The sequence below is a fragment of the Leopardus geoffroyi genome, chromosome E1, assembly GCF_018350155.1.
Source record: "Leopardus geoffroyi isolate Oge1 chromosome E1, O.geoffroyi_Oge1_pat1.0, whole genome shotgun sequence".
In the NCBI taxonomy this organism is placed as follows: domain Eukaryota; kingdom Metazoa; phylum Chordata; class Mammalia; order Carnivora; family Felidae; genus Leopardus; species Leopardus geoffroyi.
In genome coordinates, this window is record NC_059330.1 from 15195642 (window position 1) to 15220952 (window position 25311).

The following is a 25311-nucleotide window of genomic DNA, read 5'->3' on the forward strand; positions in this document are numbered from 1 at the left end:
GGTCTGCACCCCCAGCTCACGTCCTGCAGGAAGTCCAGTGCCCTCCAGGAGTTGCGCGCCAACTGTGGGAAGCTACATGGGGCCCTGGACAAGAGTCTCCACCCAAATCTCTGTCCATTCCTTCATTCAACCAGTATTTACTTAATGTCTATTATGTGCCAGGCTCTCTGCCAGGCACTCGGGATATAGCAAGAACAAAAAGCACCCAAATCCTTGCTTTTAGGGAGCTTACGTTTTAGAGGAGGAAAATAAATAAAGCAGAGAAGGAGGAGAAGCAGAGGTGGCTGCACCATTCGCCTTTGTAAATGGGCGGGTGAGGGAAGGTCTCCCTGAGGGGGCAACATGGGGCACAGACCTGGAGGAGGTGAGGGACTGACCGTGGGCCGCCAGTGGAGGGAACAGCAAGTGCAAAGTGCGGAGGCTCATCAGAGGAGGAGGAAGAAGACTCAGAGGAGCCAGGGACGGGTGAGTAGGGGGAGACGACAAGACGGGCACGGTTGCATCTTGCCTCCTTCAGATGTTCTTGACTTCCTCAGCTTGGATAGGATGGAGACAAGGAAGGTGACACCTTCTCTTGGATGCCTCACTGCAAAGGCTTTCCTAAAGGATGGAGGCAGGGAGGGGCATTCACCTCGCAGCAAGGCACACAACGCATTCTGCCTTTCTCTGTCTTAAAAAAATTTTTTTAATGTTTATTTATTTTTCAGAGAGACAGAGACAGAATGCGAGTGGGCTAGGGGCAGACAGAGAGGGAGACACAGAATCCGAAGCAGGCTCCAGGCTCCGAGCTGTCAGCACAGAGCCCGACGCGGGGCTCGAACTCACGAGCTGTGAGATCATGACCTGAGCCGAAGTCGGACGCTCAACCGACTGAGCCACCCAGGCGCCCCGTGTCTTTCTCTCTCTTTTTGAAAAGATTTTAAGTAATCTCTACACCCAACACGGGGCTCAAACTCACAACCCTGAGACCAAGAGTCGCATGCTCCACAGCCCGAGTCAGCCAGGCGCCCCCCACAACCTATTCTCACCAGTCCCACAGCACATCACCACATGGGAACATCTCACTGACTTTCCTGGGAAGGTCTGGCCTCCTGCCTCGGTTCCTAGCACACTCTCCTCTCCTAGGCCCTCCTGGAATCCCCTCACAATTCCTCACAGAGCTTCCCCCCCGCCCCCCCCCCCCCGCCCCGTGTCTGCCTCTAGATCTTATCTTTGCACATTTTAAGACCAGTCGTTGTCTCTGCAAAACTAAGGGCTACCCACTGGGAGGTGGGGCATTTCTCTTCATAGTTCAGAAACTCCAGCAGAAGTTTGGAGATTTTTGTGTCTCCTTCCTTTCCCCCGGTCTCCCTACATGGATGAGAACAGGGTAGAATGGTGGTTTTGTACTAATACAAATTGTGTCTCCACACACTCACCCACCTTTTCTTTCTCTCTCTTGCAAGGTGATCCTGTCAGTTTTCGCTCTAGATAGCAATATTTTTGTCGTCTTTGATACAAATCGTCTTTGTTTGCTTTTTTTTTTTTTTTTAAGGCAAACTGTGTAATAGTAGTAACCCAACTCCAAGGGCTTCCTTACATAATAGTGTGGACTTATGCAGTGCACAGCCTGCACAGCTGTACGAGGCAGCTCTGATTACTTTAGGTAACTCAGTGCAGGCACACAAGCAGGTCACTGATCCCCTGCTCCTCCTCCCCTGCTAAAATAAGGAATGCCTTTCTCTGGTTAGGAGAGTTGGGAGTAAAGGACTTTGGTGTGTTTTTCTCTTGAATGGGGCAGGCTTCTCTATCTTTTTCCTTTTTCCTTCTGCTTCTCTTTCAGGTAACTCCCCCCCACCCCACCCCAGCACCAGGAGCCATTCCCAAGCAGGAAAGTCACATTCTTTGTAGGGCAAAGAATGGGGGGGGGGGGTGTGTGTGCAAAAGCCACCATTACAGCACAAATCCCAAATGTATGTAGGGGAGAGAAGGAGGAGAAGAGAAAGGATGGAGGCGCAGGATGGGTTCGCCTCCTCCTTGTTCCAAGGCCACTCCTGTTCCTACCTCGTTGGCCTCTCTGTGCTCAAGAAAGAGCACACGCGAGTAGCCCCTTGGGTCTAGGTCTCCCTCCTTGTCGATCTCCTTACTTATAATCCAGTTTATGATCTGTTTCCTTCCTTCCTCTGTGCCTTCCTTCCTTCCTTTCCCTTTTTCTTCTTTTAAAGTACGTTTTCTGTCATATCCATATGCCCCGGAGAGAGGGTTTGGAGAAATGGCTTCAGAGCCCACAAGCAGCCTCCTGGTAAGGCTTTGCCTCAAGGCTCCGCCATCCTGGAGAAGCGAAGAGCAGGCACTCCTCTTTCCCAAAGGGTCAGAATTCACACTGGGATGGCTTCTGCTGCTGGCTTGTGGTAACTTGGCTGTGACTAAGCCAGGGTCACGATGAGTCACCCACAGCATGGAAGGTGCCTTTGCTCCCCCTTCCCTTCCCAGAGCAGGCCCAGGAGTGTGTGAAGTAGATCCGGAAGAGGTGTGCTGTTCATGTTAAGACCGAAACCCAGGGCTGGCTGATTTTTTTTTAATGCCTATTTCTGCCATGCTCCCCCAGCCTCGAGTCCCTCTCCGTTCCTATTCCAGGAGCCTGAGGATGTGGCACAAGGACCATAGCTCTCTGTTCCTTGGATTTGAATGCCAGCTCCTCACTTGGCAGCCGTGTGTCTCTGGACAAATTACTTAACCTCCCTGAGCTTCATCTGTAAAATGGAGATAGCTGTAAAATACGTTGTTAAGAGGATTAAATGAGATGACCCGTATAAAGGCGGTTAGCAATTAGCACTCTGCCTAGCAGGTAGTATTCCCCGGATAAATGTGAGCCGTTATCATGAAACATTTGTGTAGTACCTCCTACACTAGATGCTTGGCCTTCGAGGAGCTCTAGTGTGGGACACGGACAGATCTGTAAACGAAAGGTTATAGTACAACGGGTAGGAACCGTAATGGAAATAATACGGACGCAGCGCTGTCGATGCAGAGAGGGAGGGATGGGTGGTCAAGGCCGGGACACATTTGAGTTTGAGATCTGGAAAGGACTGAAAAGGTATTCCAGGAAAAAGAAACACAAGGTTCACGCAGGAGCAGTTAAGAGGAGACTGTGGCCCCATTTTATGCTGGGAGCTACACCGAGTTTTCACACCTGGAGACCGTTCAAAGTTGCACACAGGGTGGCAACAGACTTAGAGCTGTAATTTAGAAAGCTGACGCTGGCAGATATGTGCAATGCACTTGGGGCAGCAAGACTATAGAGCACGAGTGAGCAGCTGTTCACAGGAATACAGATATAGATGCAGAATACAGAGACAGACATGCTCATGACAGCAGGGAAAGTACAGGATCCCCACGGCCACAATTAGGGTTTAGAAGAATCTGGGCAAATGACTTGAGAGATTGATTCAGTACAGAGAACTCCATACCTCTACCTCGCTTGGCACATTCTGCTTCCTTTGTGTTGAATGCTCTTCCCCCACTTGCCATTCAACATTCAGCTCAAGCCACCTCCTCTGGTAAGCCACTTCATATGGAATTCCTTTACAGACTGGATTAGCACCCCCACCCCCACCCCCCACCGTGCTCCTAGAGTCCCTTCTCGGTTCCCTATCACAGCACTTGGCATTCCTTTGTCATTGTTTCCTGGTTCCTCCCACTCGTGGTGAATTCGGTGAGGTCAAGGCCCAGCCTTGATCACCTTTGCACCCACAGTGGTGTCAGTAACTGTTTGCTGAATGAATCAATGCAAACAAAAAACTTTAGCCAGTATAGACAAAAGCTGGAGGAACCACCAGAAAAAGACGGGTCTCCCGGAACTCAGGCCCTGGGGCCACATGCATCTTTTGTACTCCAGTTCTGGCCCGGAGTCGCCGCCTAGAAATTCTGGGCCTTTCAGGAACTTGAAGCCTGGTGCAGAGAAGAGCCTCGGGTCCCAAAGCACAAACACAAACCTCCGCCGACTGCTGGCTGAGCCCCTACCCCTCGTCCCAGACTTTGCCTGTCCATCCGCTGCAGTCCCGATCCCCGCCAGGTGGCGACGCACGTGAGAACGCACGCGCAGTGAGCGCTCGAGCCATACTTTGCCCTTCTCCCAATGGCGGGTGGCGGTCCCCTTCCCGGCATCCTCGAGGGGGCAAAGCGCGCGTCATTTCCGGTGGGGAAGGCCCGCGGCCGCCGCCGCCATTTCAGGCGCTGCTGTGAGGCTGAGACCGGAGCCGGTCCGCTGGGCGGCGGGCGCCGGGGCAAGAGGGGCGCGCGCGCGGCGGCGGCGGCGGCCCAGCGTATAGGCGCGGAGGCGGCCATGGCGGGCAACTTCGACTCGGAGGAGCGGAGTAGCTGGTACTGGGGGCGGCTGAGCCGGCAGGAGGCGGTGGCGCTGTTGCAGGGCCAGCGGCACGGGGTGTTTCTGGTGCGGGACTCGAGCACCAGCCCCGGGGACTATGTGCTCAGCGTCTCCGAGAACTCGCGCGTCTCCCACTACATCATCAACAGCAGCGGCCCGCGCCCGCCCGTGCCACCGTCGCCCGCCCAGCCTCCGCCCGGTGAGGACAGACGGGACGGGAGGCCCGGGGCGGGGGTGAGGGCCGCGGAACTCCCCAGCCTGGCTGGCTGCTCCTCGCGAGCTGACCTCCACGAGGGACACGGGCAGAGGGCTGGAGCGACCATGGCAGGGGGGCAGCCTGGTGCCCCGGGCTCGTTCCCACCGACTAGCGGGCGTGTGTTGGGGGGTGGGGAGAGGAGGAGCCGCTGACCCAGGCCTCTGGGTGTGACTTGGGAGGACAGCCCGGGGGAAGGGGAACTGCTTCGGCCCCAGGGTGGGGCTAGTGGCGGGGCCAGGCACAAGGGCAGGGCCGGGCAACGTGGGGACAAAGAGCTGAGGGGGATGTTGGCACTGCGGGGGCATCACTTGGCACCGGTTCCCAGAATGAATCCGATAATCCTACAAGTGGCTTTTTAGGCTTGAAACATTTCCTGTAGTGTTAGAGAGCCGGGTTTGGTTTGGAGAGCTATTCTCCCCTGCTGGCCTTTGGTAGGAAGTCACCACATACTAGCCGGGAGGGATGGAGACACCCTCAGGAAACCGGTCAGCTTTTTCCTTTCTTGGGCATTTTTCCAAAATACTTTTACTGCCCTCTTCCCCGACAGAGGACGAAGGTGGTGAGCTAAGTGCCTTGGTGATAGAAGTAAGCCCTCTGTGATCAGCCCAGAACAAGTTGATGCCCAGCTGATAGTGTCCGAGAGATCTTAGCGTCCAGAGACTGTTCTCCACAATTACAGGTTCTAGTTTTCAAGGTATTTGGGGGAGGACATTCCCCCCCTCCCCCCAGGAAATAAGCCAGTGGAAACCATCTTTCCCTTCAAAGTGAATGGACCTTGCAATTTCATTGGACTTAAACATTGTCAGTCTTGTAAGTCAGGGCCTCTCCTTTCTCAGTAACTTGGGGGCTGTGACCTAGGTTTTCCTTAGCAAGGATCATTGAGACGTGACTGTCTTATCAATGTCTTTGGAGAATGTTAACGAGATTTATGCACTTAGTACTTGAGATTTGTGAGGTGCAGAGTAATTCTGAGGTTACTATCCTCTTACCATCATCTGTGTCACAGCACGGAGAGGCTTTGTCTTTCTCATTGTTCCCAAATTGAAGCAGTTTCCTCCTGACCAGTTGAGGCAAGCTCTGGGCCAGTCTCAGTGAATTAGGAAGCTCCTGAGCCAGGCTTTGCAGACTTGCAAATTAGGTAGTCCTAATTTAGATTTATTCACTCTGGCCAGAAATGGGGAGATAGGATAGTCCGGCTCTTTGTTGCTAACACATACCAATGCCTAAGTCCTTCTCAGTCTCTTTGGTTTAATAGCATAACATGAGACAGGAATATTGATGTAACATAAATTTGCCCTAAACCAGATATATTCTACCTTTTACCACCTTCTTGGTGTCTAGGTTTTTGCATTACAATGCAGTAATATGATGTCAAACTGGCACCAAAGCTTAATTTTCAACCTTTTTGTTTGCGTATCTGTTTTGCAAAATTTGGGAATGGCAGCAGGAAGGTTTGTTAGTTTGAGCTTTCTCCACACCTTGGTGTTACGACTTTGTATCTCTGCACTTACCTTGATAATTGAGCTCCACCTTGTCATAACAGATACGAGTTCACATGCTTGTCCCAAGAGAGAAGGTGAAGATTGCCAAGGTTTGTAGATGGGGTGTGGAACATTCATGGGCATTGTGGTAATTCTTGTTTCTGGTAACGTGCCCACTTTGTCCACGTAGAGCAATTGATTGAGTTGCTGTCTTTATAAAGATTACTTAATCTTTGTTCTCCCCCTCCCCCATCAAGCTATTTTCTTTTGAAACTACACAGGAATTCTTGAGTTTTAGAAAAGCATGCACGGTATTAGCTAACATTTATTGACTGGTTATTCTATGCCAAGTACTTTGCCGAGTACTTTCTGTGCTTTATTTCATTCTCTGTCTATAACAATCTGAGGAGAAAGTACTGTGATTTCTATTAAAGTGTTTTCATTTTAACAAAAAAAAAAAAATTTTTTTTTTCCATTTTATAGCTGAGGAAACAGAGTTAAAGATTCAGTAATTTGCCCAAGGTCACATAACTAGTAAATGACTGAGCCAGAATTTGAACCTTCGAATTCTGACCAGAGAGCTTACATTATTATAGTGTACTTCTTTCTCTTTCCTTTTAAGATCGCAACCATGCACATAGAGGATTCAACACTTCTGTCTCTGTCCTGGGGTTACAGCTTCTATTTAAAGACCAAAAGGAAAGGATGACAAGAAGAAACTAGCTTTAGCATTTAGATAATACACGTCTGCCATCTAAAAGTCAATGATGAAGCTTTAAAAATCCTTATTTGGTAATTTGAACATGAAAAATGAGCTTTTTACGTAGGATTATATAGCATATTTTCTGGACATAATACATAGGTAGATATGGTATAGAATGGCTTAGTGTTTAGAGTCATAGGGATAGGATGGAACAGGTATTCTCAACCTTTTCCCGTGAACCTATTTTTAACTTAGCTGTTCAGCCTCCGTAGGCTGCCGTGGTCTGGCAGCAACCTGCCTTATGCCTCAGGGCCATAAGGCAAGGTTTGGTCAGGTCTGCTGGTCATACCTGGTCAGGTTAGACTTCAAGGTTGACCTCTTGGGAAGGCTTTGCAATCACTGATTCACACGTTTCTTCTTCAGACAATGAGGTATTACTAGACCTTGATCAGTAGACAGTCAACAAAACCGAGTAAGTGTGACCTGGGAGAGTAGTTGTAAGTTTGAGCTCTGGAGCTTGGATTTGAATCTTTCTTACCTGCCACTTACTACTTATATAACTTTGGGCAAGTTCTTTAACTTCTTTCTGTTTCCCCAACTGTAAAGAAGGGGGAAATAGTAATACCTCATAGAGTATGATACCTCACTATGTTGTGAGGATTAAATGAGTTTAGTATATTAAATACTTATGAATGGGGCCAACATATGGTAAGTACTCAGTAAGTATTAGATATATTAGTCTTATGAGGTTGGGAGAGCAGGACTTGAAGCCAAATTGAAAACTCTCAGCTTTGAGAGGCTCACAGGTAGGCACAGTGTGGATTGGTGGACACTGGCAGGTGCCCGGGTGGAGGGGAAAGGGGTGCATCAAGAAGTGTGAAAAGGACCTTGGATCCAGGACATGGAAATAAAGAAGACACCTGTTGTTACCTGCTTAACTCAGAGCCTTCTACCTGTTGCTCTAGTGGATGAAGGGAGCATAAAAGCTTGCCTCCTTTTGAGGGGGGAGGGGCAGAAGCTAAGGTGGTTATTGTTTGTGCTGTCTCTTCAACGTGGTGTTGCACTAAGCCACTTTAGAGATCTTGTGGGACTGCTCATCACCCACTGCTCCCTTTTTTTTGTTCATCCACCATCTATGTTTCATTTGTTTACCTGGTCTTTGCGGTTCTGAAACCTGGTCCTCAGGTTTTACTTGTCAGTTACAGAGCATCCATCCATCCAGTGGTTCTGGGGGGAAGTTCTTCAGTGAGTTACTTCCATGTTTTACAAGAAAAGGATTCCATGGTAAAAGGAAGTAGGTTTATTTACTAGAGGACTTCTCTAAGCCTTTACTATGCTTATGTGAAATTAGTAGGTATTGGATACTGGGTTTTTCAAACATATTTGACCACAAGACTTTTTGAGAAGCATTTGAGATTCTGTAGAACCTTTTCTGGGAAACAGTATAGTGGACTTTGGGTTTGAGATTAATTGGAAATTTCTAAAGGAATTCAGAAGTTTGGGCAGGGTATTAAGCTGAATTTGCTTTTTATTAAGCACCTGTAAGGTACCAGCTACTTTTAGGAACTTTGTTGTAATAAAGTAGGTGTTTGGCCCCATGAGAAGTTAAATAACAGCTCATACAGCTAGTAAATGGCAGAGCCAGAATTCATCAAACCCAATCAGTCTGAGTCTGCAAAGTACCAGGCTGATAGCTAATAGCTACCATTTTTAGAAAGTTCTGTTTGCTTAGGAGACCAGACATTTGATACCTCTTTAGGAAACCTTCTCAGATGGAAGTCAGCAGCCTTTTTATCCCTTTGTATTAGACAGGTGGTGGGGTGTGTGTAAGCAATTTCTATAAATACCATAAGCAGAAGAGAAGGAGTGGGAATTAAGGAAAGGGAAAGGGAAAAAGGAAGTGCTGTGAGATCAAGGAGAGGATGATAATGGAGCTGCTGAGGTGGTACCCACGTCAGAAGTGACCTTGCCTGTCATAGCCCACAGAGCTCTTGGGTGTCCATATAACCTTCAGGGAGTCGTGTTGTAAAAACTGATGTAACCCAAGGGCTAAAATGCTTAGAAGTAATGAGTTGAGCATGTACAGAAACCAAAAGAATATCTAATTGCTTGCACTGATTGTGATTTCTGAACGAGTGTGTTCATAACTGCATGTTCAGAATACCAGCGCAGGTTTAGGTAGAACAAATCAGTGAGGTTTTCCAAGCTCCAGCAGTGAGAACCTTGTCATTGGTTCTTTTCTCTAGACTGACTGTATCTCCTTCCTTTCCCGCCCTTCTATTTCCTGCCTTTGGCTCTTTGTGGTTAGAAGGAGATGGACTAGGGAAAAGGAACCAGAACACACAGCTGTAATGAGGTTTGAGCTTATCTGAGACTTACCTTTGTTCTCTTCCCTTCCCTTCCCTTCCCTTCCTCTGGAGTTTGGATCGATGAAACTTGATAGTCTATATAATCTGATTGCTTCAGCAGTACACAAAAACAGGTATTCTTCTTGTGGTATTATTATAGTGTCATTAGAAGAGAAAAAAATTTATGAGTAAGGAATATCTGAGATTTCCCTTGGTGTTTTGCTTATATTTCTGTGACTGCTGGGGTTGCCAAGCCAAGCCAAGAAAGAAGTCATAGTGGGCCCACTTCACACCATGTAGCAATTGAAGAAGAAATGAACAGCTTCCTACCTTTATGTTTATGGCAGAGGAGCTGCCAGTTTTTCCTTTCAGAATTCTCCCAGCGATCTTTCTAAGGGAATTGGTTTTGTGGTCTTATTTGTTCTTCTAAACTCTTTTCCCCCAAAGAAACACAAACACAAAACACATCTTATTTGGGCTACTACAGTAATGGAGGAACTATAACAATGGATAACAGGGAGTGGTTACTTTCCTTTTTAGAGTGAAAAGAGTGCCTTGGAAATGTTCAGGCATGATCAAATCTTTCATCATGATTTTGTTGTATCTAAGAACACAGTTTGATGTTGCTACTGTTTTTTGTAAGAACACATCTCCCCTTCAGAGTGAAAGCAGGAAGTGGGGCACCTGGATAGCTCAGTAAGTTAAGCGTCCGACTTTGGTTCAGGTCATGATCTCGCAGTTGTGAGTTCGAGCCCTGGTTGGGCTCTGTGCTGACAGCTCAGAGCCTAGAGTCTGTTTCAAATTCTGTGTGTCCCTCTCTCTCTGCCCCTCCCCCTGCTTGTGTGCTCTCACTCTCTCTTTCTCTCTCTCTTTCTCTCTCTCAAAAATAAAACATTTACAAATTAAAAAAAAAAGTGGAAGCAGGGGGGAAATAATGTCTTCCTGCGATACACTGCTTTGGTTACACTGTGTACGCCTTTATATCCCCAGTTATGCTGTGAGCTTCTCAAAGCTGGGAACAGACTTTCATTTTACTTCTTTACCTCACTTCAGAGTTTTGTTCATTAATAATACCTAACATTTATTGAGTTTATACCATCTTCCAACCACTGTCCCAAAAAGGCAACTAGTGAAAACCTTTTGGCTGTTGCACCTTGGCATGTAGTTGTGTAAATTCGAGGAAGGAAACTTTCCTCCCCAGGTGTCATTAGGACCATTTTCTAAGCCATGGATACTCTGCTGGTGTGAGAGTTCTCCCTACCACTCAGCCCTGAAGGCTTTCTTGAGCAGGCAGTGCTAAGTAGGTTTCCTTGGAGCTCACACTGACCCAATCCTTAACAGTTATGCAGATCTAAAGGATCACTTAATTAGCCTAGTGGTGATAGGCAGAATGACCATGTGTCTCCCTGCCTACCAGACTTAAATAAGAACAGTTCCCCTTCATTGATCCCCTTTAGTGAAGAGAAACTCCAAAATATAGCGCCACCGTGCTCTGGTGTATTCATAACCAAAATTCTTTTTCTAGTTCAACACTCAGAACGATCATGATTGTGCCTGCTAAGTGTTCTCCATAGATATGTAGTCCTGGGTCTGGACATCTGTTTCAGCATCTTGAGTTGGAGAGACAGCATTACTGAATGTGGGCTATTAACTTGTTTTAGCTTACAGCTTGTTTAGCTTACAGCTCTTCATTCATTCATTTATGTAAAAAGGGAAGGCATTCATTCATCAGAACTCATTCTGTATTGAGGACTTCAGGTTAACTTCCAAAGTTTATCTTCACTTCTCCTCACTACTGAATTTTAAATGTACTTTTTCTGGTCATTCTAGAAGTGATTTCTAACAACAGAATAATTGGGTCTCATTTCTTTTAGAATGCAAATTAATTTATACTTCTGAGCTACCGCAATATTGCTATTTCACCATATTAATCACTATGGCTTTTAGATGGTGGACCAGTGTTCTTGGAGTGGAGAGCAGAAATTGACCATTTTCCCTTAACAAAGGACTTGAACAAGTAACCTTCCCCAAACAAGTACAAATAGTAAACTTGAAAAACACCAAATAATCAAAGATGATATTTAAAAAGAGATCACGTTTCTCATTAAATTGGCAGTGATTTTTTAAATGCTGTTTTGGCAAGAGTATGGGGGAAGTGGGAACTCATAAACCACTGGTGGGAGTGTAAAATTGTACAGATTTTTTGGAGGGCAATTTGGCAACATAAACCTTAATGGTTTTTTCTTTTTCTTTCTTTCTTTCTTTTTTTTTTTTTTTTGAGGGAGAGCACATGTGTACAAGGGAGAGAAGGAGAGAGAATCCCAAGCAGGCTCCACAGACATGGGGCTCTCACAACCACAAGATCATGCGTGACCTGAGCCAAAATCAAGAATTGGATAGCTTAACCAACTGAGCCATCCAGACACCCCTAAACTTTAATGTTCTTACCCTTTGCTCCAGCCATTGCATTTCAAGGAATCTATCCTAAGGAAGTAATGAGAAAAAAGTTCATTAATAGTTAAGAAAAAAAATGCTCACAATAGGGGCACCTAGGTGGCTCAGTTGGTTAAGCATCCAACTCTTGGTTTTGGCTCAGGTCATGATCTCATTGTTTTGTGGGTTCGAGCCCCGAATCAGGCTCTGAGTACTGACCACGAGGAGCCTGCTTGGGATTCTTCCTCTCCCTCTCTCTGCCCCTCCCCTGCTTACACTCTGTCTCTCTCAAAAGAAAATAAATTTAAAAAATTGCTTGTAGTAGCATTTTCACTAGCAAAAGGTTGAGAATACTTCATTTTTTTAATTTTTATTTTTTAAATCCATTATCAGCATTTATTCCATTATCTGTATTTATTTTTAAAGTTTATTTTCAAAGAGGGAGCGTGTGAGCAGGGGAGGGGCTGAGAGGGAGAGAGAGAATCCTAAGCAGACTTCGCACTGTTAAGCGCAGAGCCAGATGCAGGGCTCCATCCACAAACCGTGAGTTCATGACCTGAACCGAAACCAAGAGTCAGATGCTTAACCAACTGAGGCACCCAGACACCCCTATTTGATTTATTTTGGTGTTTATTTTTCAGAGAGAGAATGCACGTGTGTGCATGAGCTGGGGAGGGACAGAAAGAGAGGGAGACGGAGAATCCCAAGCACGCTCTGCACTGTCAGTGCATATCCTAATGTAGGGCTCAAACTAATGAACCATGAGATCATGACCTGAGCTGAAATCAAGAATCAGATGCCAACTGAGTGAACCACCCAAGCACCTCAATTTATTTATTTTTAAGAAGGCTCCATGCCCAGTATGGAGCCCAATGTGGAGCTTGAAGTGATGATGCAGGTCAAGATCTGAGCTGAGATCAGAGCCAGAAGCTTAAGGGACTGAGCCACCCAGGCGCCTGGGGAATACTTTGTAGCTATTAAAAGTCATGTTCTTGAAAAGAGAGAAAGTTTTTATTATATAAAAAAATGTTTTTCATAGTATGAGAAAAGGCAAGGTATAAAACTTTATAGCAACCTGGCTATGAAAACCTGTATAAATTTATGACACACACATACACACAGATCTATATTAAAATCTGGGAGGTTGTGGGCACCTGTCGTTAAGTGTCCAACTTCGGATCAGGTCATAATCTCACAGTTCGTGAGTTTGATCCCTGCTTTGGGCTCTGTGCTGACAGCTCAGCCTGGAGCCTGCTTCAGAATCTGTATCTCCCTCTCTCTCTCTGCCCCTCCTCCCGCTGGCACTCTTGTCTCTCTCTCCTCAAAAACGAATGAACATTAATTTTTTTTAAATCTGGGATGTTATAACTCAATGCTGAGTGCCTGTAGGTTAAGGCTGATTGAAAAAGAAAATCCAACCTCCACAAAATCCAGTTTTCTATAGAGTTATTTATTACTTTATCAGGAAGCCAAAGGTTAAAAATCCAATGAAGACAATTTGATATTTTGGCACTTAGCAGAGTTTAAGTTAGAGGCGCTCCTTACTAGAAACTTTGTTTCTCATTTGAACTGATACTATGTTAATTTATTCAATTCTAGAATCTCAGGATAAAGGGAATACATTCTTTTTTTTTTTTTTTTTTTTTTAACATTTATTCACCCTTGAAAGATAGAGACAGAGCGCAAACGGGGGAGGGCCAGAGAGAGAGGGAGACACAGAGTCTGAAGCAGGCTCCAGGCTCCGAGCTGTCAGCACAGAGCCCGACGTGGGGCAGAACCCACGGGCCACGAGATCATGACCTGAGCCGAAGTTGGCAGCCCAACCGACTGAGCCATCCAGGCGCCCTGAGAGGGAATACATTCTGAAGTATGCCCTGTATGTCTAGGGCCATACATCTTTTTGCATCATATGAATTTTAAAGATTCCTAATGCATTTTCTCCTTGACCCTCAGGATGTCCTCAGAGGTTGAGAATTTTATTTTTATTTTTTAAAAGATTTTAAGTAATTTCTGCACCCCACATGGGACTGGAACTCACAGTCCTGAGATCAGGAGTCATGTGCTGTGAGTGAGCAAGCCAGGTACCCCTAGAGGTTGAGAATTTTAATGCTTCTTTATTTTTTCAAGCATCCTTATTTACTTTTTTTCATGACCTGTTTGCCTCAAAGGGAACAATACTGTTTGCATGTTTTATTTCAATGAAGACATTAGGAATTGATTTTTTTTTTTTTTTTTAATTTTTTTTTTCAACGTTTATTTATTTTGGGACAGAGAGAGACAGAGCATGAACGGGGGAGGGGCAGAGAGAGAGGGAGACACAGAATCGGAAACAGGCTCCAGGCTCTGAGCCATCAGCCCAGAGCCTGACGCGGGGCTCGAACTCACGGACCGCGAGATCGTGACCTGGCTGAAGTCGGACGCCTAACCGACTGCGCCACCCAGGCGCCCCAGGAATTGATTTTTAAGCAGCTTTTTAGTTTCTTTTTATAGGCTCCTTGATTCTTTTGCCTGATTGATTCTTTTTTTTTTTTTTTTTTTTTTTTTGGCTGTCAGAAATGAAATTGAAATCAGCAATCATAGATTTAAAAAGATAGTCTTGGGGTGCCTGGGTGGCTCAGTTGATTGAGCATCCAGCTCAACCCAGGGTTGTGGGATCGAGCCCAGCATCAGGCTCTGTGCCAAGTGTGGAGCCTGCGTGGGATTCTCTTTCTGTTTGTCTCTCCCTGCCCTCCCCCCCCCCACACGCACGTGCACTCTCTCTCCCTCTCCCTCTCTCTTTCTAAAAAGTAGATTAAATGAAAAAACAATTTTTAAAGAGATAGTGCCTGCCTGGCTGGCTCAGTCAGTAGAGCATGTGACTCTTGATCTTAGGGTCATAAATTTGAGCCCCACATTGGGCACAGAGCTCACTTAAAAAAACCAAAAAAACAACCTTTTCTTAGCAATTGTACATTCTAAATGTGAAGAGAAGGAATGTATGAGCCTGGTATAGATAAATAGCAAGTTCTCCCCACCTCTTCTTGGAAAAGCTGCTGAGGCCTGTGGAAAAGGAGAACTGGCTACATTTCCTGAGGTTGAAAAGAAGATTTTAACAAAACGTTAAGCCTTATGCTACTCTGTAAATGGGATAGCACAGAACATTTTGGGAAAATGAACAAAGTCTCCATGTTGCTTTGTCTTTTATCCAGTATGAGAGTATGCCCCGACTGGTCTGGTCTCTTATGACCTTCTCTTCCTTTTCTGCTGCAGGTGGTGCTGGGCATCTTTTGAGGGTATGTTTTAGCTACAAAGTATTTCAGTTTACCATAAGGAGATGGGATTATTTTTTCTAGACTTTATTTATTTTTTTCTGATTACTGACTAAATGTGTTTGGGAAATGCTTAAAATCTGCATTTCATATCCTGTGTAATACATCTTTAAATAATAGCCTGCTCTGTTTTTTTTTCCAGGGGTGAGCCCCTCCAGACTCCGAATAGGAGATCAAGAGTTTGATTCATTGCCTGCTTTACTGGAATTCTACAAAATACATTATTTGGACACTACAACGTTGATAGAACCAGTTTCCAAATCCAGGCAGGGTAGTGGAGTGATTCTCAGGCAGGAGGAGGCTGAGTATGTGCGAGCCCTCTTTGACTTTAATGGGAATGATGAAGAAGATCTTCCCTTTAAGAAAGGAGACATCCTGAGAATCCGGGATAAGCCTGAAGAGCAGTGGTGGAATGCGGAGGACAGCGAAGGCAAGAGGGGGATGATTCCAGTCCCTTACGTCGAGAAGTATAGACCTGCCTCCGCCTCAGTATCGGCTCTGATTGGAGGTAACCAGGAGGGTTCCCACCCACAGCCACTGGGTGGGCCGGAGCCTGGGCCCTATGCCCAACCCAGCGTCAACACTCCGCTCCCTAACCTCCAGAATGGGCCCATTTATGCCAGGGTAATCCAGAAGCGAGTCCCTAATGCCTACGACAAGACAGCCTTGGCTTTGGAGGTACATAATGTGCAAAATGTAGAAAGAAGAGATCTGCTACAGGGTCTCCCTTTCAGACCTCTTAGAGCTTTATAGGAATGCTGAATACAAGCACCAGCGTTGTGATGTTGTAGATGTCGAATCATTAAGTACTGATTTTGGCATTTAATGTTGGGTTTTCTCTTTTTTTGTAGAAAACCTATTTTGAAATGAGTAAGCTTAAAATTGTATAACTGAATGTTCTTATTGATCTACTAAACATACTTTGACCTCTTTAACTCCGCCTAAATTCACAGGAATTAACCTAAAATATTTTTTTCTCATCTGCATTCTAATCTGAATCTTTCTGTTTATCGGTGTTGAAAATAATAAGATGGGCTCTATTAAAGTACTTAAATGGAGTTTTCCCACAAAACATAATGTTTTTACTTTAGAGGGCATGGGGTTCCTTAGCATTGACTGATTGTGTTCATAAAGTAAGAATTCAGGAGGAACAGTGTAGCATAGTACAGGGGAGAAGAGATGTGTACCTAAAAGCATACACTCCAAGGAGCAGCAGGTTTACTTGGCTTTTGTTGTTCGGTACCTTTGACAGGCGGGAAGCCAGTTCCTCCTGAGGAATAAATTCTTGCCTTTTACTGGTGAATAGTTAATCTCGGTAGCCCATCTCCTCTGGCCAACCGTTGCATTGTGTTTATTCTTTTATTCCTCTCTTTAGCACTCATAGCTTTGTCTCCCTGCCTTTCTGAGTTATGCAGAGCTAGGGGTTTAGTGTAAAAGCTTGTACAAAAGTGGTATGCTCTCCTGTCTTTCAGAGCTTACGATAGAATGTGAATTTAAGCAAGGAGCTACCTTTCATAAGCACAGACTGAAGTTATGTGAGTACTGACTAGCAGAGAGGGGGCCAAAGTGTGTTCTTATAAACTGAAATCTCTAGATGCTGTTTTCTTTGGGTTATGTTCATACACTGAGGAGTAAGAGCTGCTTAGAAGTGTTAGCCTATAGAATAAGCTAGGTTTTATTTGAATCAGTCTCTGATCATACTGGATTTGAAATTTTTCTTTTACATTCTGAACAGTGAATGCAAAGAGGGTTAGCTGAGTCATACAGATTTTACTGAAAAATGTATTTTTAAAGTGCTTGTTTTTTGAGACTGTGCTGTGAGTTAAAAGTATTGTGTTTCTGCTTTGGCGAGAAACGAGTGTGTGTTATCTAGGGCACACCACTTTTTCCCACTTTGAGTCTGGACATACAGCATGATGCTGGGCACATACATGACAGATGTAACTCTTGACATTTACTGCAGACCTTGTTAGCACTGGGCTGGAGTATGAAAATAGCATTCATGAAACAAGCCAGCCAAGACCCTGGAAAGAATAATTATCACAGTACTTTTGTTTCCATTTGCATTTCCTTTTTTTTTTTTTTTTCTCTTTAAAGTAATCTTAGTACCCAACACGGGGCTCAAACTCACAACCCCAAGACCAAGAGTCACAGGCTCTACTGACTAAGCCAGCCAGGCGCTCTTGCATTTCCATTCATTCATTCATTCATTTGAGAGAGAGAGAATGAGAGAGAGAGAGAGAGAGAGAGAGAGAGAGACTTTTAAGCAGGCTCCATGCTTGGTACGGAGCCTGATGCAGAGCTTGATCCCACTACCCTGGGGTCATGACCTGAGCCAAAATCAATAGTCAGACCCTCTACCTACTGAGCCACCCAGGTTCCCCTGCATTTCCTTTCTTGAAAGAGATTTCTTTTTAATGAAGTGTTGTTGTTTTTTTTGATTTTGTGACAATGACAGAGTGGGGGAGGGGCAGAGAGCGAGAGAAGGGAGTGAGAAAATCCCAAGCAGGCCCTGTGCTGTCAGCTCAGAGCTCAATGTGGGGCTTAAGCCCTGAACCATGAGATCATGACCTGAGCTGAAATCAAGAATTGGACGCTTAGCCAACTGAGCCACCCAGGCTCCCCAAGAGAATTGTTTTTAATGATGCCTGCCTTGACTAAGAGATTTTAGTGCTCAAAGTGGTTGAGTTGCTCTCCCTACTATGAAACATAAATCTTGTGAGTAACTAAGTAGAAAATAATTTATAAAAAAAAAAAAGAAGAAGGAAAGAAAATAATGTCTGATTTCAGTAAGTTTTGTTTTTTGGTCAGATACTGGTTTTAAGCCACATATATTGATTGCCGAAGATGGCCTCTTTCAAGTTCAATACCCCACAGTAATAGCTTCAAAATACCTCATGTGCTTAAAAACACAGTGTCAGTTTAGCATCATACAATTTTAGAGCTGGAAAGGACCTTAGATATCTTTATCTGTTATATAAAAAGAACTGATGTTTAGACAGATTGGATTGTTCAGACTAATTGGAGGTAGAGCTATAATGAACCCAGATCTCATGTGGTACCTTTCCTACCATGCCCAATCTAATCTCTGATTCTTTTTGTTTTTTAACAGTGCCACTGCCCTTCTCAATGTAGGTTTTGTGTGATTTCACTGACAGCATATCCTCACTTGTACTGTATGCAAGGATAGTTGTGCTCTCAGTACAGTACAGCTGTATCGTAGACAGTTGTCTACAGTTCTCCTTTCCCATGCCTAGTTTTTTATAAGCTGATGCCTTGTCCCTATTGAGGTGAGGCTGGGAGATAAGAGTAGGAGGCTGTGGTGTTCTGACCTTAGCATTCTGGTTTAATAAAAACAAAATAAAGTAAAACATTCATTGCTATATATGACCCACTAGAAATCAAGATCTGTAGACCAGCGAGGTACATTTTAGTGCAGTTTTACATTTAACTTGAAATTGATAAATTAGAATCCTTGCATTTTAGAGTTGGTAGGGCCCTAGAGATACTGTATTAGACCAGCAGTCTTCATAAGTTTTTTTTTAAGTTTGTTTATGTTTAAGAGAGAGCGAGCAGGGGGAGGGGCAGAGAGAATAGGAGACACAGAATCTGAAGCAGGCTCCAGGCTCTGAGCTGTCAGCACAGAGCCTGACGTGGGCCTCAAACTCACAGACTGCAAGATCATGACCTGAGCCAAAGTCAGATGCTCAATTAACTGAGTCACCCAGGCGCCCCTTCATAAATTTTTTTTAATGTTTATTTATTTTTGAGAGAGACAGAACGTGAGTGGGGGAGGTGCAGAGAGAGAGGGAGACACAATCTGAAGCAGACTCTAGGCTCTGAGCTGTCAGCACAGAGCTGGACATGGGCCTTGAACTCACGCACTGTGAGATCATGACCTGAGCCAAAGTTGGACACTTAACTGACTGAGCCCCCCAGGCACCCCTAGACCAGCAGTGTTCAGACTGCTTCTCAGTGTCATAAGAGTCCCAAGATGTACGTAGTGAGAGGGGGAATCGAAGGATGCAGGGCTCTGGCTTCAACCAAAGCAACTGTTTTTAACTGTGTTACATATTTGGATCTCTCTAAGATTTTCTTTGAAGAAAGGATTTCTGTACTTAAAAAAATAAATTTAAAAAACAGAGTTCACAAACCACCTGCCCTCACCTTAAAGATGGAATTTTTCTGCATTAGTACATTTATTCTGACCACAGTCCTCAACTGGAAAATTACTAGATATTTTCTCTTTTGCTATGCACCAGATTTCTCTAGTAAGGTTGAAGGCTTTGGAAAGTAGGGATTGATTCCAGCTAACCACCAAAGTAAGGGTATTCCTCTGCCCACTATAGTTCTGTGGGTCAGTTGGTCATATCTGGGGGGAATATAACTAAATCAGATACCTTCTGTTCCATTCTGGAGCTCCTGAGATTTTAAACATACAAATATGCAGAGTGTTTTAAAGGAGAGATACTGGAAATAACATTAGGGTAGTGCAGTGGCACCTTTAATTTTTGTTCTTAGATTTTTGTGTAATGGTTCCTTGGGAGCTGGAATAGGATGAATCTTATTTTGTGAATTGCAGATGTTAAAGTTAATTTGATGCCTCTATAGACTGTCGAAAATAATCAAATTATCTTTAAATGTACTAATCATGTAACTTTCATTCTCTGATTCAACCTGGCATTTTGCCTTTGATAGATGATAAGACTTGAGAGTAATCAAGGAGCTTCTCAGGTATTCTTAGACTTGGACCTGTTCCTCAGGGCACAGATAGGAAGGGAGTAAATGTGCTTTGGGTCCCAGATTATATGCATTAGTGGCTACACCAACTCTATCTCCCCATGTGGAACTCTATGAAACCTAAGTTTTTTATTTTTTTTTAATATTTATTTATTTATTTATTTATTTATTTAAAAAATTTTTTTTACGTTTATTTATTTTTGAGACAGAGAGAGACAGAGCATGAACGGGGGAGGGTCAGAGAGAGGGAGACACAGAATCTGAAACAGGCTCCAGGCTCTGAGCTGTCAGCACAGAGCCTGACGCGGGGCTCGAACTCACGGACCGCGAGATCATGACCTGAGCCGAAGTCAGCCGCCCAACTGACTGAGCCACCCAGGCGCCCCAAAACCTAAGTTTTTAAACTTTCCCTGTGTTAGAAAAAAAAAAAAATTGAGATCGGAAAGTGTAAGAACACGAGTGGCAGGTTCTTGCTGTGTCAGTTTGGTTTGTCTTTTCCTGGAATTGTAATTACAGATTTCTGTATTGCTTATTGAGACAGATGTCGGCTTTTCCTCTTCTTTCCATTCTTCTTGGACATTACCTTTATTTCAGCTCATAGAATCTCAGTTGGAAAAGACTTTTGGAGGTAAACTAATCTAGCCTCTCAGACATTAAAGGCAGATCTTCTGGCATCTTCACAGGTGATTTTTTAAACATCTGCTTGGATATCTCTACTTTCGGGGAACTTGCTGTCAACACAGAAGTATAGTCCAGAGGTTCCAAACTTTCTTGGTTCGTAGCACCTATAGTGTCTCAGTAACATTTCACAGTGTCCCAGGCCAAAAGAAATACGTGACAGTTGCATTTCTTTAGTAGATAGGTTAAAATTTTATACCCTAATAACTTAGTACCCATTTGAAAAATAATAAACATAGTGGAAATAAAACAATATTTAAGAAAAAAAATTTTAAGTTTATTTTTGAGAGAGCGGGGGAAGGGCAGAGAGAGATGGAGAGAGAGAATCCCAAGCAGGGTCTGCACCGTCAGCCTGGAGCCCAATGTGGGGCTTGAACTCACAAACCGTGAGGTCATGACCTGAGCTGAAACCAAGAGTTGGACACTTAACCAGTTGAGCCACCCAGGCTCCCCCAAAAAACAATATTTTAATTTTAATCTCAAATAACTGCAATTACTTAACTATTAAGACATGTACATCTAGGGGTACCTGGGTGGCTTAATCGGTTAAGCATCCAACTTTGGCTCAGGTCATTATCTCACAGTTCGTGGGTTCAAGCCCTGCATTGGGCTGTTTGTTAGTGCAGAGCCTACTTCAGATCCTCTCTCTGCCTCCCTCTCTCTCTGCCCCTCCCTTGCTCATTCTCTTTCTCACTCTCTCTCTCAAAACTAAGTAAGAACATTAAAAAAAGAAAAAAAAAAAAGACGTGTACGTCTATTAGATGCCATATTGTTTCCAAACCTTGAGATCATTTAGAACACTGCCATTCTTGTTTCTTGTTCCACACTTATTTCATGAGGTGCTTGTTTTTTATTGTAGCTTGCTGCCACCTGGTTTTGCAAAGAGATGACATCTTTGAAAGGAATGTTGTGCAGTCTAGTGTAGAAATTGTCAGCTGCCTTGAGCTAGTAGTTCACATGGCATAATAGATGTCAAGTATTGCCGTTTCCCTCAAAACTTTAACTGTGTCGCGGTACCCTCTGAATTTGCTGCAATGCCTCTCTCTGACACTACAGTTTGGGAACCTTAGGTCTAGTCCATTGTATTGGTTTTTAGAAAATCCATGGGGGGCCTGGCTGGCTGAGTTGGTTGAACATGAAGCTCTTTATCTTGGAGTTGTGAGTTTGAGCCCCACGTTGGGTCTAGAGATTACTTAAAAATAGAATCCTTAAGGGAGAAAAAAGAAGAGGAGCGCCTGGGTGGCTCAGTCAGTTAAGCATCTGATTCTTAATTTCTGGTCAGGTCATGATCTTACAGTTTATAGGATCAAGCTGACAGCACAGAGCCTGCTTGGGATTCTCTCTCTTCCTGTCTTTCTTTCCCTGTCTCTCTGCACCTCTTCCCTCTCCCCCTCAAATAAACTTTAAAAAGAAAAAAAAAAAAAAGAAAATTCTTTACATTTAGCTAAAAATGTATCTAGTATATGTGGTTACCTCCCCAACTTGTACCAGGGGGATAGGGAACTTAGTTTTAGGTAGTATCGGCTGTGGAGCTAGAGAAGATCTGTTCTGACTTGGACTAGAATTAGGATGAGACCTATTTTCCAGGATTTGTTGAGATGCTTTTTCTTTTCATCCAGAAGCCTACCAGTTAAATCTCAAAGACCTGCCACTTTCTACCAATATAGCCCATGGCAATTTCAATCCATCTCTGAGGCAAGTGAATCTTTAAGGCCGAACTGTCTGCAGTTGTTTCCATTGATTTGCAAGACTGTAGATGTACCCTAAATATTACCTATTCCCTTAGATCAGAGATCTGCAAACTTTTTCAGTAAAGGGCTTTTCAGACCATACGCTTTCTGTCACAACCACTCAACTGTCATTGTAGCAAGAAAGCAGCCATAGACAAAACAACAGATGAGTTTGCTGTGTTCTGAGAGAACTGTTTACAGAAACAGGGAGCAAGCTGGATTTGGCTCATGGACCGTAGCTTGCTGACCCCTGTCTTAGATTGCTGTCCTTTTCTTAACTTTTGTTCTCCTCCAGCCAAATCTGGAAGTATTTACTAAATGTGTTCTTGGTGTGTTCAAAAATGTTTGAAGACAAGGCCTCTGTATTCCATCTCTGTACGTGCTTTTCTCTGGTTCTATTTATATGAATTTGTATGTGTTTTCTGTCAGATCTTACTGGAATCCTATAGCAAGTCAGCATCAAAGGAACACTGGTGATTGCTGATGCCTTTCCTGTTAGATAGTAGGGACCGAAACTAGAAAAGTAGTCACCTGGAGTTACACCAGCAAAGGAAGGAGATCACACAGTTCCCTGATGTCTCCTCTATTTAGCGAGTACCAAAAATTAATGCTAATTGGGTTCCAGTATTTTTCTCACTATAATGGAAACTCACTGGTGAATATCGATTGGGTAGTCTTTTGCTCCTGGACCAATTGTAGATCTGACTCATGTGTACCAAAATTGTGATTTACCTTGGGAACTGCACAGAGCTAGGGAAGAAACCAGTATTCATCAAATTACCTAGGAGTGAAAACACTGAAGTAACCACATTCAGTCCTCTTTGTAGATGATGCCATGATTTACTTGCAGGCTTGTGTCTAAGTTCATGACCTAGGATCAGGAGAACTGACTGGACAATAGAACAGTACCTCAGTGAAAGAATCATCACTGTCTCTCCTTTACAGGGTGGTGATGAAGTCTGCCTCATAAAAAGAAAGGTTAACTGTCTCATGCTTCAAATCCTTTATAAAGTCTTTCTTATTCATTGATAGGCAAATTAGGGTTTTTTCCATCTATAACTTGAATTTTGAAATCAGTAGTGTTAGAACACAGTTATTACTGCACTTACTGATTAGTACATTCCTTTGTATCTTAAGATTATAGCATTTCTGGGGCAAGTACTCTGTTTTGCTTTCTTTGTCTTTGGAATAGCATGCCAAGCTTGAACCCATATCCGTCCCCCTCATCCTCCTTGGTGTGGCCTTGGAAATCCTGCTTTAGTGAGTTGTTGCCTAACAGGAGGAGAAGCGTGAATTCTCGTGTTGTTTCTGATTTGGAGGAAGAACTGCACTTAGCGTAGCCTGTGTTTTCAGACTGCCCTGGCACCTTCTGAGCTCCCCCAGCCTGCATCCTCCAGGCTTGACAGCCACCTATTCTTCCAGACTACGGAAGTACCAGGGCCTCATGTGATCTAAGGATAGTCGTGTTGCCCGTGGGGTTTGCCTTTTCTTGACCCTAGGAATCCCCATGGGCTTTGAATATTGCAGTAGAAAAACTCCATAGGGTACAAAGGGTTATTTAATTTGATAAGATCTTCTTCGAAGTACTTGTACTTAAAGGCCACTTTGGACAGGTTAATTAGCCCAATTGACTGCTTACAATTTTTCTCTTTTATCCACTTAAATATCAGAATTTAAAAAAAGTTAGAATTGTTTTAGAGTCGTGCCATAGCCTTTGTTTCACTCCCTGATGTTTGGGCCTCTCTGCCAAGAACCTGATCAACTATAAAAAAAAGGTTTTGGACTTCAGAATATGGTGTGGTTTTCCAGAGCCTCTGTAGGGTAGAGCCAAGACACCATGTGCGTTAGAGATGGCTCTGGTGTGTCCCAAGGTCTAATCTGTACAGAATCCACCCTTCACCCCTACCAGTACCATCTTGCAATGTTTCTCCGTTTGACCTCTGAAAGAAGAAAAGTCTGAGGGCAGGTCAGCAGGTTCTGTCCTGCTTGTGGAGCAGCTGTTGTGTTTCTGTGGTACTGATAAAAGCAAGAGGCTGGGCTAGTCCACATTTCAACCCGTCCTTCACTTCTCAGAGCTCTGTGGGATGCGATTTGAGATAGCATGTTGAATGGTTAAAAATAAAGACAATGTAACATTGAGAGAAAAGTGTTTAAATCTAGATTTTGGGGGTGCATGGGTGGCTCAGTTGGTTAAGCATCTGACTTAGTTTTGGCTCAGGTCATGATCTCAGGGTTTGTGGGTTCAAGCCCTGCATTGGGCTCCGTGCTTGACAGCATGGGGTCTGCTTGAGATTCTCTCTTTCTCTCTCTGCCCCTCCCCCACTTGCTCTCTCTCAAAATAAAATAAACAAACTTGAAACAAAATGAATAAAATAAACCTAGATTTTGCTATCAAGTAGAATGGTGGACTTAAGGGTATACCCTGAAGAACCATCTTCTAAAAAACCCAGAAAATGCGGGTAAAATATAACAAATTTTCTTCTTTTCATTTAAATATGAAATCATTTGAGGGAGTGGGGTTAGGAGAAAAAAATATATGAAATCATTTGGTAAAAGGTACTGATCCTGAGTATACAGCTTGGAGTTTTACATGTGTATTCACCTATGTGATAACCACCCACATGAAAGTATAAAACATTTCCAACACTCCAGAATGTTTCCTCATGTCTCTCTTGTGGGTTTTTAATATCAGTAAAATGATGGATTCAGATATGACAGCTGTTAGGGGTGTTAGATATTGTCAAACTAGCTTCCCCCCAACCCCCAATGCCAAGTAAGCGCTTCACCCAACATGGGGCTTGAATTCACTACCCCGAGATCAATAGTCACATGCTCTACTGACTGAGCCAGCCGGGCACCCTGTCAAACCAACATCTCAAACTGGCCCCTTGTCCCCATCTGGAGGGGAACTTAATGTGAGTGGCAATTTAGACTTTTGACATGAGTGTACACATCCCTTAGGTCTATTATCCTATGTCTAGCTACCAGAATAGCACTTAGCACGACATGAGTGTTTTAGTAGAAAATACAAATAAATACTAAGATGGGGAAAAGAAGTCCTACACTCGATATAATTGACTTTAGCATAGCAAGAGGCTAGTGGTGTGATTGGGGGCTATAGGAACATCTTGACTTGTCATGGTTGGCTTGCTTGGACATCAGGAACTTTGAATTCAAAGATTGCTTGGAATAAAGAACCCTGGTGCTAGCAGCCTTGTAGGGACTGCATTGTGCATGTGGATGCAAGAATGGACGTGCAGCATCTTTT

At 44.0% G+C, this 25311-nt stretch overlaps 1 protein-coding gene and 1 long non-coding RNA gene across 4 annotated transcripts in view; one reads left to right on the plus strand and one right to left on the minus strand.

Moving 5' to 3' along the window:
• LOC123604420 lies at window positions 1-4352 on the minus strand. Of its 2 annotated transcripts, none has more exons than XR_006715323.1 (4): window positions 4343-4352; window positions 3450-3571; window positions 2044-2749; window positions 1-600 (listed from the first exon to the last, which is right to left on the minus strand). It is a non-coding gene; the product is annotated as an uncharacterized LOC123604420 (long non-coding RNA). The 2 variants fall into 2 exon arrangements; XR_006715322.1 differs by having other exon boundaries at window positions 1-670.
• The window catches only part of CRK (CRK proto-oncogene, adaptor protein), a 26443-nt gene continuing 5292 nt past the window's right edge, over window positions 4161-25311 (plus strand). Inside the window, exons 1-2 of one of the 2 annotated variants that reach the window (XM_045490476.1) lie at window positions 4161-4565; window positions 15038-15573. In XM_045490476.1, the coding sequence (XP_045346432.1) occupies window positions 4325-4565; window positions 15038-15573 (777 nt within the window). In that variant the 5' untranslated portion in view covers window positions 4161-4324. The remainder of the gene's footprint in view (window positions 4566-15037; window positions 15574-25311) is intronic. The other variant, XM_045490477.1, reaches the window with a different exon arrangement.